The 15,000-nt window shown below is 37.0% G+C and overlaps 3 protein-coding genes across 4 annotated transcripts in view; 1 reads left to right on the top strand and 2 right to left on the bottom strand.

Annotated features, from left to right (window-relative positions):
- The window catches only part of LOC133987998 (dnaJ homolog subfamily C member 5-like), a 49,709-nt gene extending 49,426 nt beyond the window's left edge, over positions 1–283 (bottom strand). The window contains exon 1 of the mRNA XM_062427511.1: positions 86–283. The gene's annotated coding sequence lies outside the window, so the exon portion shown is untranslated. The remainder of the gene's footprint in view (positions 1–85) is intronic.
- A 107-nt stretch (positions 284–390) lies between these two features.
- adrm1 (ADRM1 26S proteasome ubiquitin receptor) lies at positions 391–10,524 on the top strand. Of its 2 annotated transcripts, none has more exons than XM_062427493.1 (10): positions 391–478; positions 1,558–1,800; positions 3,309–3,425; positions 4,053–4,263; positions 5,172–5,253; positions 5,490–5,626; positions 6,885–7,013; positions 7,117–7,274; positions 8,605–8,707; positions 10,060–10,524. In XM_062427493.1, the coding sequence occupies exons 2-10, from the start codon at positions 1,591–1,593 to the stop codon at positions 10,146–10,148; spliced, it is 1,236 nt and encodes a 411-aa protein (XP_062283477.1). In that variant the 5' UTR covers positions 391–478; positions 1,558–1,590; the 3' UTR covers positions 10,149–10,524. The 2 variants fall into 2 exon arrangements, with proteins under 2 accessions (XP_062283477.1, XP_062283478.1); XM_062427494.1 differs by having other exon boundaries at positions 5,175–5,253.
- Positions 10,525–11,014: 490 nt separating this feature from the next.
- The window catches only part of lama5 (laminin, alpha 5), a 43,285-nt gene continuing 39,299 nt past the window's right edge, over positions 11,015–15,000 (bottom strand). The window contains 5 exon segments of the mRNA XM_062427200.1: positions 11,015–12,662; positions 13,302–13,421; positions 13,549–13,642; positions 14,455–14,585; positions 14,687–14,846. Coding sequence (XP_062283184.1) covers positions 12,514–12,662; positions 13,302–13,421; positions 13,549–13,642; positions 14,455–14,585; positions 14,687–14,846 — 654 coding nt within the window. The 3' untranslated portion in view covers positions 11,015–12,513.

The raw sequence follows: 15,000 nt of genomic DNA on the forward strand, positions 1-15,000 counted from the left end.
TCTTGTAATGTGAGAGAGTCACCAGTTAACACTGTCACCATTTAAACCGTAACACCGGGCTAACTCAACTCAGTGCATCTCTTACCTTTCTTAATGTATCTCCGCCGGTGCAAGTGCTTCGTCGCTCTCTCTTCTTTTTTCTCAAGTTGAGGCGTGTTTTTCTTCTTTATAATACTGGCATCCCAGGTTGATTTATTTTTTCCTTTGTATCTCCTTAAATCATTAAAAACAGCAGGTATATATAAAAGCTATAGTGGAGCTATACACCGAGCTAACGGCCACTCTGAAGCTGGGGGGTTGGAGCGGGAGCGCGCAAACCCTCCTCCTACTTCTTCTTCTATCTGTGACGAGCAGCGCGGTCACGAATATCACATGAACGGAAGTCAACAACGGGCGTTTTACTAGCAAAGCGACGCGAGAAGAGAGAGAGAAAAAAGTTATTAGAGGGGAAATTCTTCTAAAAAAAACAACTTTTAAGGTATTTTTTTAAACTTATATTTCTATGTTAAGTTGTTAAAAATCAATTCGTGTATGTAGATGGTTGTTGTTGTTATTATTTTTTAAGTTTTGAAGACTTTTTCGCTGGTTATAACCCGTGACAGCTTTTAGCCAAGTCATGGGCTAATGTTAGCATTGTTAGCATTGTTAGCTAATGTTATCATTGGTATCTGACAGTATCATTGGTAGCATCGTTAGCATTGGTAGCATTAGCAACCAGCATGCTACTTTTTGTTAGCCTTGAAAAGTCCTTTAAACTCACACAAACTGCTCAACTCTCACTTTTATACTCACAAACAGCTGGACACGAAAGGTTAAAGCTCTATAAAAAAGTATATATAAATACAATGACATACTGTTAATGAGTTATGTTTCTTAGTTAACCTACAGGACAAAATGCTTTGTGTTTATGTTACCTGTAAATTAAGTTATTATGTACAATTTTAAGTCAGTCAGCAAACATGATTATTAATATTAAACTACATGTTATCGTTTCCAAGCACACACGCCACATATTTGATGGTTTCTATTAGTCAGTACTGCTTTTACAGTATTATATATGATAGAAAATGTAATATTTTGGGATTTTGGACTGAGAAAGGTGTCAAATTGGGTTTAATTTGACATTTGTGTGTCAGCCTAGGACTGTAACTTCTGTGCAGATTATTTTCTTTATTAATATTTTGGTTCATAAAATGCTAATATTGTGAATAATGCCCAAAATAATTTTCTTTTAATTACATTTTCCCTCCTGATTAGTCTATAAATTAGTTTATTCTTATAGGAGATAATGAAAACTACTAAATATTCACATTTGATTTGGTAAATGTGGTGATTTTTTAAAAACTTTTTTGCATACATCTTTATACCATAGCTGTATTGTTAATGGTTAATTGAAGAGATCTATAAATTATAGTCATGAGAAACAAATGATGGTTGTGTTTAAAAATTGGTTCAGTTGTGTACCAGGTTTAATTTTAACTCCCCACATATTATATAACCATGCCAAAATAATATGAATCATGTTGTAAACCTGACTTTCTTTCTCTTCTCCTCTAGTTTTCGGGACCAATTAATAAAGGAGATCTAAAGATGTCTTCGGGTGCTCTGTTTCCAAGCCTGGTGAGCGGCTCCAGGGGAAGCTCCAGTAAATACCTGGTCGAGTTTCGTGCCGGTAAAATGAGTCTTAAAGGGAATGTGGTGACACCCGACAAACGCAAGGGCACAGTGTACATCCAGCAGTCCGACGACTCCCTCATTCACTTCTGCTGGAAGGACAGGACCTCCGGGAACGTCGATGATGTGAGTAACTCAGAACCTTGTCTGTATGATTTAATTAAAACATTGTTAATTAAGTCTTGCTGGTTGTCATTTTCATTATGCATGAACCTTTTTACCAGTTTTTTTTTTTTAGTGAGGGGCAGCTATTAATACCTCTGCCCTCTTACATGGTCATCTTATCAACTTTGAGACTACGCCACCCTTAACATTAACTTGTGTATGTTAGAGAAATTCCTACAACCCCCTCCAGCTTTTAAAATCATTGTTCAGACTCTAATACATTTTAACATTATATTACATTTACATTACAGCTGCTGGTCTAACCTCCAGAAAATATATAATAGTGAGATTAGATGGATTGGCAAATTGGTAAATTCAAAGACCTGCATAACTTTGAATTAGCCTGCTGGTGCTTGGTAATCAGAATCAGCTTTAATAATGATAATAACAATAATAATAATGATGATGATACATTTTATTTATAGAGCACCTTTCATACAAGGGATGAAGTGCTTTACAGATAAAAAAAATAAAAATACAGTACAATAAAACGACAGCAAATAAACAAATAAATAAAATAAAATTCAATTTGTTAAAAAAAAGGAATAAAATTGGCTGTTTAATTTGACTCCGGTTTCTTGTTGCTCTTGATGTTTTTACACACAAAAATCTTCAGAAAGATACAGAAAGAACAACAAGCCGAACAAAGATAGTTAAACATGAACGTATCACTATTATATACAAGCAAGTGGGAGGATAAAATATATGCATAAATATAGAAATAACAACATAGAGCCTCTATATACAGGCTGAACCTTTTATACATTGTAAATAGGCTACAAATAGTGTAAAGGTGTGAATAAACATAAACATTGAATGGGTAAAAAAGTGATTCAATATGTATTTTATATTTTGATATTTATGTTTTATTGTAATACTTTGTTCAGTGTATTTGACAAATTCAAAGTCCATGACTAGAATTTAATAGAAAGACTCACCTTCCTATTCCCTTTAATGAAAGAGTGTCCAAACTTTGGGCTGGTCTTGTATGTCTTGGTATTTAATTCTAGTCAAATATGTTTAATTGTCAAATACACCAAACAGAGTATTAAGATCAAATATAAAATATATATTGCATTGGGTAAACAATACTTATCTGTAAGTCAGCAGATCAATAGACTATAAGGTGAAAGCTTTCAGGAAATAACTGGGTCATACCTGGACTTTGACATTTGGTTTGTTCACATTTTCCCTTTTTTTTTCTCCATTCTCTAATCGTTCATACAAACAGTTTACAGTCAAACTAACGCTGACACATTCAGTTAAATTTAGCTTCAAAGAAAGAGCAAGGTGACCGTGTCTTTACTCCAGAGCTGCAGTGATGTCGCTGTTTTGTGTATTTTCCCTTTTGGTGATAGTTTGATGATGATTTGTTGTGTCACTCAGAGCAATCACTGTCCAAACACATCATCTGTCCTTCTTTATCTACACTGAATGTCATATTTATTTTCCCTTTTTTCTTGTTCCAGGACTTGATCATCTTCCCTGATGACTGTGAATTCAAGAGAGTGAGCCAGTGCACCACGGGCCGGGTCTACGTGCTGAAGTTCAAGGCCGGATCCAAGAGACTGTTCTTCTGGATGCAGGTGAGAGGAAGATGCCCCTCGTCTTTTTAATGGGGGGAGAATAAGAGATAGTCTGTGTTAATGCAGGATGTTTTTGCCCATTTGTGTGCGGGCAGATGGAGAGAAGAGAGCGACATATTTAATATTTAGCTCACCAGTCATTTTCTCCTTGGTCTTATTTTAGTCAAACAAAGAAGGTTGTGTCCTCCTGTTGGCTTTTAAATTGATTTAAAACCTTGTTAAGTTCACTTTTCTGCTCACTTACTTAATTTTAACAAGTCAAAGCAGTTGATGCACATTAAGAAAAATGTATTTAGACATTTTTATGTGAAGTGTTGTTTGTAGAAACTAAGAGCAAAAGCACAATTAGTTTAGACATACAGTGTTTTTCTTTGTCGTGAGTCACAACACAGGAATAATTAAATGTATTTTATTTAAATTTTATATATGATCTTGTAGTTTTGTTTGACTGTAACCATAAATCAAATTTAAAATTCTCTGTGATCTCTCTTTGGTCAAAGTCTGGTGTTTTAAAATGTTCTCTATAAATAAATTGACTTGACTTGATGTATTCAGGCCTGTTTATGTCATCTGTGAAGTATTCAGCTGTGATTTCATCGATTTTATTCTGCACCTCATTTCCATCAGGAGCCAAAGACGGACAAGGATGAGGAACACTGCCGTAAGGTGAACGAGTACTTGAACAACCCTCCCATTCCCGGAGCGCCGGGCAGCGGAAGCGGCAGCGGCCACGAGCTCTCCGCCCTCGGAGGAGAAGGAGGCCTCCAAAACCTGCTGGGCAACATGAGCCACAACCAGCTGATGCAGCTCATTGGACCAACTGGGCTGGGAGGACTAGGTTAGCCGCATATTTCTTTTAAAGTTTAAAATCCTCTCACACAGACTTGTAGTTTATTACCTTCTTTAGTCACATCCACAGTTCATTATTTTGGGGGTCTTTTAACTATTACTCTTTCCTAAGAAGTAGAATTACACCACCAGTCTGTTTTGACTTATTTCACTTTACTTTCATCCATATAACTTTAATAGATATACGATATACGACATAGTCTGAATCATCGTTCAGCTTCAGGATAAAAGACAAATCTCATTCCTCAGATGTTTTTTGTATCTGATTTCTCTTTTTTAATGGATTTATTGACAGACACGTTCACCACAAATACATGCCTCAAGCTGGGTTTTTTTTGTTTGTATTTTTTAAACCAAGCAGCACAATAAGAAACAGCCTGGTAATAAATCCACATGACCAGACAACATAGTTTATATCCTTGATGAATATAAATCACATAACATGACTGATATCCACAGTGACTCATATGAACACAGAGAAGCTTCTTTTTAATAGGAAGAGAAAAAAAAACAAGACTATATAAAACCAATTTAAAAGAAATAAAGGGACAAATAACAAACAGTTAAAGTTTAATTTAGCAGACTTTTATCCAAAGTGACCTAAACAGCCAGCTTTAAGACTGGAGGTCTCTAGAATAGAAGAGAAGAGACTCGTTTTATTGTCATTGTCGAGGCATACAACAGTAGAGTGGAGCTTTACATAAAACATGATATACTAAATATCTTTTAAGCAAAATAAGATAAAGAAACACATTAAATAAAACAGAAATGCCAGTCTGTACATGCTTATTGAGTTTTGGTTTATTATAAACTAAACTCACAGCTTGTGTTATTGTTTTTATACAGCAGATATAAATTTGGGGGCTTTTTTATTAACGTGGTTGTGTTTTGTCTAAGGAGGTCTGGGAGCTCTAGCAGGACCAGGACTTGCCAACCTGCTGGGCAGTGGAGGACCAGCTACCAGCAGCTCCTCATCCAGGTGAGACTAAAAATATATATTTATTTTTTATAGTGTAGGACAAATTGGCATCTTGTATTTAAAGGCCTCTTAAAATAGAAATACTGAATTAGATTAACTGATACTGTTGAGTAAAGTTATGGATCCCTACTTCTGTATCACTTCACTCCACCTCCTCATCATCCACAAATTAAATAAGTAAAATAAGTAACTCTCCTCTTACTTTTATCTCTCATCTCCTCCTTCCTTCCCCTCAGCTCTCGCAGCCAGTCTGCTGCAGCTACTCCTTCATCAACCGCAGCTCCGAGACTGAGCTCCTCTCAGGCTCCCACCACCCCCGTGACTCCTGCTGCCTCTGCTGTGTCTCCCACTACTGTTACTCCTTCCACACCAGGTACATCACAGCTGCATCATTACAAGTTATTATCAGACTGATTCATGGTCAGAATCAAATTGTTTTATATATATATAATTTTTATTTTTGGAAGCAGTTTCATCTCTTCTGCCGTCCATAAATTTACAAGATTAATGAATGTTTTGTGCAGTTTAGGAGAGATTAAGTGTGTAAATAGGAGCAATAAAAAGTGTGTAAGTACATCTGGGAAAGGTTGGAAAAGAAGAAATTAGTTAAATATATAAAAAACAAGGTTCAACATGCATATCTATATAAGAATAAAAATAAAGGGGCAGAGAGAGAAGAGCATGACATGATAATTATCTTGATACCTCCACAAAATCTGACCTAGTTGACTCTGGATGTGACACATTAAAGCATTATGGGTCAAATTAGAGGAAATAAAACTCTACTGAGCATCTTTACAGTCATAATTATGTTAATTTGCCTTTTAATTTAAGCCTAACCTGCAGAAGTGTTGGAGTTTTATAGCATCTCTCTTCTGTTGAGGATTTCACATCCTCATAAATCCACCAGTAGTAGTAGTAGCAGCTTTATAGTCATTATATTGAAGGCCAGACAACAATATAACAACATTTAGATTAGATTAACGCTCCCTGAGACATTAAACATTTAAAACATAGATAAGGGCAATAAAGTGCAATATGCAATATAAAAAGGTGCAAACACATCAAACAGCAGCAGTGCTTGTTGTATCAGTAGGACATGGGTTATATTATTACACAGAAAGACTAGTAGTCATTTAAATATAATAATGAAATAAATAAGGAAAGGCAGTTTCATTTCATACCGAGGGGTAACTCAATGTGCTTTACATAAAAACAAACATTTAACAGTAAGAATTGGAAGCATAAAAACATAACACAATTAAAACATAGATCAAAAAGACAAAAGAAAAGTCAAATAAAAGATTAAGTTTAATAAAAATCTGGACTAAATTAATTAAATTAGCATACGCTGTCTGGTCTCTACAGTGAGTTAAGGTACAAGAACCGAGCTGATTCACACTCAGAAGCAGAAACACCAGAAGTGACCTCATCCTCTAACTCCACTTTTACTGTTTAGACATTTTAAAACAAACCGTCCGCTCCTCCTTTTCAGATCAAACCACTTAAAAACCATCCATCCTCATCTTATTGTTCCCAATCTCAACAAATGATCTTTTAAACAGGAAATGCATCACAATCCTGGAAGTAAACAAGCTGTCAACATAATGACTCATGTCCTCGTTTTGCAGCTGCGGCTCAGACTCCGCTGGTCCCCGCCTCTGTTGGAAGTCCTTCCTCCCATCAGCCCATCCAGCTCAGCGACCTGCAGAGCATCCTCGCCACCATGAACGTCCCGGCGGCCGCTCAGGGATCAGCTGGTGAGAGGGAGAGTCCGAGGGGATGACTGAAGGGTAAATCCTACAAGTTTGAGACAGAATATTAACTGGACTTTTCCTTCTTCTTCTTCTTCTTCTTCTCCAGTGGATCTGGCGAGTGTTTGCACTCCGGAGATGATGGCTCCCATCCTGTCCAACGCCGAGGTCCAACAGAGGCTCCTTCCTTTCCTCCCCAGCGGAGAAAGTTTACCTCAGAGCGCCGAGGAGATCCAAAACACGCTGAGCTCTCCTCAGTTCCAGCAGGTACGAAGAAACAGAAACAGATGAACATGATGAGTTTAACTTTGAGTTTTTTGGGTGAAGTCTGACTGAAGAAATGTGGAGGAAATAATGTGTAATAGAGGAATAACTTCCAGTGTTTATCCTCTTTAACAAAACATTTGACTGAACATATTTAGGGGAATGTTTCCTTTCTTAAAAACTGCAATAAAGAGATCAAAGGTGAGATAAGATATTCCTTTATTCGTCCCATAACGGGGGAAATTTGCATTATTACAGCAGCAAGTGGACAATAAAATTGAAAAGCAGCAATAAGAAAAAGAATAAAGAACAATAATAGTATATATATAATAATAGAGTGAGATAGGAGCTTTAATTTTATTAAGCTTTAAAGAAGAAACTCTGGACAAAGAAAGTCATTTTAACACATTTAGACTTAATAGTTTCAGATCCATCTTTTGTGTTAGACTTCTGATTTTTAATATATCACATAGATTTATTATTCATTTAATACATTTAAAGGCCTACAATCATTCATAAAGTCCATGACTTAAATAACATTTATATTATGATTACCAGTAAGGCTCAGCTGTACATAATTATCATTTTCTAATAATATAATATAATTAATCAACCAGCAGGAAAAGTGATGGACGATGAAATGCAAATTAAGAAATTCTTGCTAAAAAACCAACACACACACGCGCTGAGTAATACTAAAAAAAGGAAACATTGAATTTTTTCTTTTAAAATACAATTATTTTATGATTTGTGTATTTTGCTGCCTTGTGAAGCAGTTTGTATGTTGGATTTTGGATTTTTAAGTGTCTCTATAAATAAGGTTTATTATTATTATTTACTGTATTAAACTAAATCTCGTAGTTTATAGATGTAGAAAGACTCGTCGGCCTACAAACATGCAGAGAAAAATTCAAATTAATGTAACAACTCAAATTTTGTGAATAACATTAAAGACTTGAACCAAATTTTAAGCTTTTTAAGAGTTAAGCCTCCCTTTGGTCTACTCGCACCTGATTGGATAAACACCAATTCTAATCAATCTCCATCATGATGTCATCTGTTAACAGTAATTATGACGGAGTCCCACAGCTGATTTCATTATGTTAGGTGTGTGTGTGTGTGTGTGTGTGTGTGTGTGTGTGTGTGTGTGTGTGTGTGTGTGTGTGTGTGTGTGTGTGTGTGTGTGTGTGTGTGTGTGTGTGTGTGTGTGTGTGTGTGTGTGTGTGTGTGTGTGTGTGTGTGTGTGTGTGTGTGTGTGTGTGTGTGTGTGTGTGCGTCTCGGAGCTGCTTCCGTTCCAGTAACTGTGACTCTTTCTCTCTTCCTCTCCTTCAGTCGATGAGCATGTTCAGCAGCGCCTTGGCCTCGGGGCAGCTCGGCCCTCTGATGAATCAGTTCGGTCTGCCAGCAGAAGCCGTGGACGCTGCCAACAAAGGAGGTATAAAACACACACACACACACACACTGAGTATTGTTTAAATGGCCGTTATCGACCATCTGAGGAACTGAACGTCTTGCATCAGTGTTTGTGTGTTTGCTCAGCATCCGTAGAACCTTGAAGAAGAATTAAATTACACTTATATTAGATTTATTTTAGGAGGCAGGAACTAAATTTAGACCAAGATTCATCCAAGTTCCTTAACCCTTTACATACTGTTCATATTCTAGCCCCGCAGTATATTCCCCTCATAAAAAGTGTCTATACCAAATGTTGAAGCACAGATGTGTTTAGAAAGCATCAATAGTCGATCTGACTGATCAATAAATGTGATTAAACCTTGATTCATGTTTCAGAGAGCAGAGAGAGTGTATTTTTTAGCTTTTACACCACTAAACATCTCCTATCACACAATATCATGTCCTATTTTACCTCAGACATGAAAATATAACATGGCAATAATGATGGAAATGGTAGTTTTGAGTCTCTTTAGTCTCTCCATCTCTACGTTACCATGGTAACTAGATGGCAGCTGTTACTCAAACTAACTGTAGGTTGATTTTAGTCATTTTTATGTCTCTTTTTGGTGGTTAAATGTTATTTTATTGAAAGTGTATTTTGTATTTTTGGAGAAAAAACAGCTCCTATCACACGATATCATGTCCTATTTTACCTCAGACATGAAAATATAACATAGCAATAATGATGGAAATGTTATTTTATATGTAAAGGTAAAATGAGCAGAGCTTTATGGAACTGTGGGGTTTATTGTATAACCATTAGAGCCATCAGTCTTCACTGCTACATCATAAAAATAAATCCTCATAACTACTATCTTATTAAAACTATTAACTATTCATTTCACTAAAACACATGTCAATAGATACGGAGATAATTTGACCCAGAACAGCCTCAATGGACAAAAATACAACATTTTGATATATTTTCATTACATGCATTTTGGCCCACTTTAGGAAAAGTCATCAAATCTCAGAATAAAAGACACTCAGGTTGTTTTTCCAGCTTTTAAATGTCAACACAGGTCAAATTTAAGAACATATTTAATCTCTTCACGTCTGCTTTTCAACACCAAACAGTCCAAGGTCCTTTTTTAAAAAGTAGAAACAGCTGTATGATAGCAGGAAGGACAGGATGAATAATAATAATAATACATAACGATGTGAGCCAAGTAGCTTTCATTCAGTCCGACCACGACGATGATCGACGTCTCTTTGAGCTCTATTTAAAGTAAATATCTTTCCACCGCTTGTTCTGATGGGTTAGGCTTTTAGTTTATTGCTGTGTTCTTATCACTGATCTTCTTTTATGTGTGTTTTTTATCTGGTTGTCAGATGTGGAGGCGTTCGCTAAAGCCATGCAGGGCAGTAAAGGAGACTCCAAAGACAAGAAGGAGGACGACGAGGACATGAGTCTGGATTAAAAGCACTACACCTGCCGAACCCTCCTCAGCCTTTTATAAATCAAGATTTTTCTCTTTTCTTTTTCTTTAATCTTTGAAATGTTTCTGTACCAGAGGCGGCGACTCTCTGCTCCCACTCAGGATGAACATCACATCACACCAGCCAGCGTCAATAGAGCTGTACATTTAATAAGTTAGCTCAGTTTTTCTTCCACCACTGTGAACAATGTTAACTGTTAGTTTGATCTAACGCTGATTATCTAAAGCTCTGCTCTCCTTTAGTTTAAATCAGAGAGACTGTTGAGCCTTTTTTCTTGCTGAAACTTTCAAAGCTTTTTTTATTTACTCTTGATAATTAAAAAGAAAAATCACAACAATGGCAACAAACACACAACTCGAGTCTCGTCTTGTTTTTTTGTATGAAAAAGAAAAATTTATTTAGAAATACATTTACAACACATGATGAGAGGAGGAGAAGAAGGAGTGCAGAGGGAAGAGAGGAAGAGGTGGACAGCTTATTCCTTCTTGTGAGATTTAATTTTTTTTTTTTTTAAAGTGGTTACAAAGTTTTACATTTTATGACGTGATAATAGACGACAAACGCCGCCTGCAACCTGGACCGGAGCCTACAGTAATGCTGCGTTCATGTGCACATCGTAAATATGCACTTCATCTAAAAAAAGATATACGATTATTGTATGACTGCAGAATTAGACGTAACTCTAAATCAATTTATTTCCTCGATTGATGGACTTTGAGGCACTTTTGTCTTTTATAATTATGATTCTGATGTTGACGCTAACTGGGATTTACATTACTTCCAGTGTGACATGAATGCAGCATTATCAGCAAGGTGGACACACAAAATCTGGAGCAGTTTTTTTAAAACAAAGAATATAATAAATAACATGTTAAGATTATGTGTGAGGAAGCAAAAGGAGGTTTCTGCCAAATTAAAAGTTGCTCAAATGATATTTTTTACTCTGGAAACTGAAGTTTAAATGGTAAATAGTTAATGGACTGTACTTATAAAGCGCTTCATTTAGTAGTTATGACCACTCAAAGCACTTTTACACATCATGTCTCATTCACCCATTCACACACATTCATACACTGATGGCAGGAGCTACTACGCAGGGAGCCAACCTGCTCATCAGGAAGAAAAAAACTAAACATTCACACACCGTTGGCATAGCAACTAGAGCAATTTGGGGTTAAGTATCTTTGCCCAAAGACACATCGACATGTGGATCGAACCACAGCCGCCCCAATATGTGATTAACCCTCACATACTGTTCATATTCAGACTCTTCATAATTAGTCTCTTTACCAAATTACTGCACAAAAAAGGGCTCATGAATACGTCATCAGTCACAGATTAAAAAAAAAAAAAGTGAGATCAGTTCAGAAAAATCATGAGGAATGCAACAGTATTTTTTTTTAAATTTTTGAATAAATATGTCAAAAACTTTAAAAAATAATATATATCAGCTACATTTCAATATTTTAAGGAGATGTCATCAAATTTGAGGTTAAAGGTAAGAAGTATTTAGTGTGTTTACTGCTTTTGAATGTCAAAATGGGTCAAATTTAGACCCTGAACAGTATGCGAGGGTTAATAAGTCAAATTTAAAAGCTAGTTTTTAAATGTAAATACTCGTGTTTTAGTGTTTTAAATGCGACGCTGCTCCAGTCCTTGTTGCAGGTGCAGTCACACACGTGTGCCGCCTTAAAGAGGTTATTCATATATTACAATGTTCACAGTGTACAGACTCAGTAGGTATATATATATATGTTTATAAATATATATATATAACATTCTCTGCTTAGAGATGCACCATACGCAGCTGTATACATCTTTAAATCTTCATTATATTCAAGATTTAAGAAATTAAGTTTGCAGGGGGGGAAGAGCTGAAGAGCAAAAATCATCAACATTAATTTTTCACCATTTAGTTTTTTGCAAAAGCGAGAAAATCAAGTTTCCTTTTTTTTAATATTTACAATATACTACACATGTAATGATTCATTGTAAGAGTTGATGTGTTGTACCAGTCACTCGTATCAGTGCATCTCTACGTGCAGACAGTTGTAGCACTGCTGTAGCACCCTGTAGCACAAAAAACTAACAAAACCAGTAAGATCGGAAAATATAAAATATACATTTGTTTTGTTTTGTTTTAAAATCTGAAAATAAAAAATAAATATTAATATATATATTTTAAATTAGCTACAGTAACATGACACCCACCACCAGTAAATTTGTAGTTGGGAATGTGAGGATAAGACTGTGTGTGTGTGTGTGTGTGTGTGTGTGTGTGTGTGTGTGTGTGTGTGTGTGTGTGTGTGTGTGTGTGTGTGTGTGTGTGTGTGTGTGTGTGTGTCTCTACATGTGCGGGCAGCCCTGCGTCCCCACCGCTCCGTGTACGGCGAGCGGTTTGGACAGCATGGCCGGTCTGTGGTTGATGGTCGCTTTGCGGATGCAGCCCTGGAAGGCGGGCAAGCCGGCGGGGAGAGTGGGCAGTGTGACGCCATCTGGTGGAGAGAAAGAGGAACAGCATGTTATAGAGAGGAGGGGGGAAAAAAGAAAAGATGCAGCAATGACACAACTGCTTTAACCCTTACATACTGTTCATTTTTTACATTTAACCCTCCTGTTGTCCTAAGGTCAAGGAAGGACAGGAGGAAGGAAGGAAGGAAGGAAAGGAGTAAGGAGGGAGGGAGGAAGGAAGGAAGGAAGGAAAGAAAGGAGTAAGGAGGGAGGGAGGGAGGGAAGAAGGAAGGAAGGAAGGAGTAATGAGGGAGGGAGGAAGGAAGGAAGGAAGGAAAGACAGGAGTTAAGGAGGGAGGGAGGGAGGAAAAGAGGAAGGAAGTAAGGAGAGAAGGAAGGGAGGAAGGAAGGAAATGAGGAAAGAAGTATGGAAGGGGGAGGGAGCGAAGAAAGAGGGAAGGAAGGGAAGATTGAAGGAAAAATTCAAGAAAGAGGGAGGAAAGAAGGAAAGAAGGAACAGTCAAAAGAGATGGACTAAAAAGAGATGGAGATTAAAGAGGACTGGACGACATGGTTGATAAAAAACCAGAGAGAGTGTGTGTGTGTGTGTGTGTGTGTGTGTGTGTGAGTGTGAGTGTGAGTGTGAGTGTGTGTATGTGTTATGTGTGTGTGTGTGTACTGACCAGGAACTCCTCCGAGGTAAACGGTCTCCTTGGCCCCTGCTGAGCGGTTCTGTTTGGGGCCGACGCTGTGCTCGCTGGCTGCGTCCACGTGGAGCTGCAGCACGTTGTTCTTCTTCACCACTGGAGACGCACACATAACAATATAATCATCATCATCATCGTCATCATCATTATTACCTCAGCAGCACAACAGCAGTCTTTAAATAACAGCGTTGGTATTATAAGGATGATTTTAACATGAACTCACCTCTGATGGTGTGCCAGCGTCCGTTACACAGAGCTTCTTCAGGAGTGAAAGAGGTAGAAAATTCACCTTTACCGCTGTTCACTGAAACTGTCACCTACACACACACACACACACACACACACACACACACACATACACACACATATTTCAGGTTTAGTTTTTAGATTTTGCCCTGAATCTCTACAAATTGCAATATTAGTATTTCATGTATACGACTAATTTCAAGTCAACTGTGCAATATATATATAATATACATATGTGTTTTCTTCACTTTAATCTGAGCAATAACAATATCATCTCTGGTACATTACCACTCAATACCAATATTACTGTTGTGCTGTAAATAATGTAAATAATGTCACAATTATTATTATATATTTCTACTATCATTGTTATTATTTGTTGTACTTATTTATTGTTATCTATTCTTTTTTATTGATGCTCTTCTATTTTTTACTGTCCACTTTGCTGCTGTAATACTGCAAATTTCCCCCATTGTGGGACTAATAAAGGATTATTTTATTTTTATCTTATTTTCATTATCGATTCATCTGCTGATTATTTTGTGCATAAAACATCAGTAAAAGTTGAAAAATGTTCGTTATTATTTGCCACAAACCAAACTGATATCATTAAATGTTTTGTTTTATCCAACCAAAAGTTAAAAACACACAAATATTCAGTTTATTATCATTTATGACAAAGAAATGTGTCAAGTCATCACATTTGAGAAAGTGCAATAAGCTAATTTTTGCCATTTATGGTTAAAAAATAATATTAAAAACAATGAATTGATGATGAGAAATGCTGCTAATTAATTCTGTGTAACTGTTGCAGCTTTAATTTATTTCCTGAACTGAATAAAAAACGAGTATCACTGCCTGGTTTTTAAGACCCTGGTCTCACCTCTCCGTGGCTCAGCACCAAAGTCAAGTGTTGGTCAGATGACTTCCCAGCATGCAACAGCAGCCCGGAGTCCGAGACGGGCCGAACCTCCAGCTGAATCTCCAAATCTCGACCCAGAACCAAGGACTCATCTGCAGGGAGGGAAGCACAGAGAGAGAGAGTTCAGTCAGAGAGGATACAGACAGGAAGACACTACAAATAAAAAGCAGAGAAGAAGAGTGACGGTATCTACCTATCACCATGTGTCCTCCCTGTCCAGAGAAGTACGCTCCGGGCTGGAGAGGGTTTTGGAAGCAAGGCACCGTCCCCTGACTGTGAGCGGGGTTTCCTGCAGGAGCCTCGTTTAGTGTCAGGTCCCTGACGCAACCCACGAATCCTCCAGAGCCGGGAGCCTGAAGGTTACCACAAAATAACACAGAGAAGAAGAAGAAGAGCAGATGTTTGATGAAGGGGTTTTTTAACTGTGTCTCACTCTCAGATGATTATTAGATTCAGAGATGATTTATGCTTCTTTAAAACTTAAAAAAAGGAGTTTGGCAATACTTA

Source organism: Scomber scombrus, chromosome 10 (assembly GCF_963691925.1).
Source record: "Scomber scombrus chromosome 10, fScoSco1.1, whole genome shotgun sequence".
NCBI lineage: Eukaryota > Metazoa > Chordata > Actinopteri > Scombriformes > Scombridae > Scomber > Scomber scombrus.

Bases quoted from the DNA above. Each gene is read 5' to 3' on its own strand.
- adrm1 (XM_062427493.1), top strand. From the start codon at position 1,591: ATGTCTTCGGGTGCTCTGTTTCCAAGCCTGGTGAGCGGCTCCAGGGGA. The intron at 7,014-7,116 runs GTGAGAGGGAGA...CTTCTTCTCCAG, and splicing joins GGCCGCTCAGGGATCAGCTG to TGGATCTGGCGAGTGTTTGC. The intron at 8,708-10,059 runs GTATAAAACACA...TCTGGTTGTCAG, and splicing joins GGACGCTGCCAACAAAGGAG to ATGTGGAGGCGTTCGCTAAA.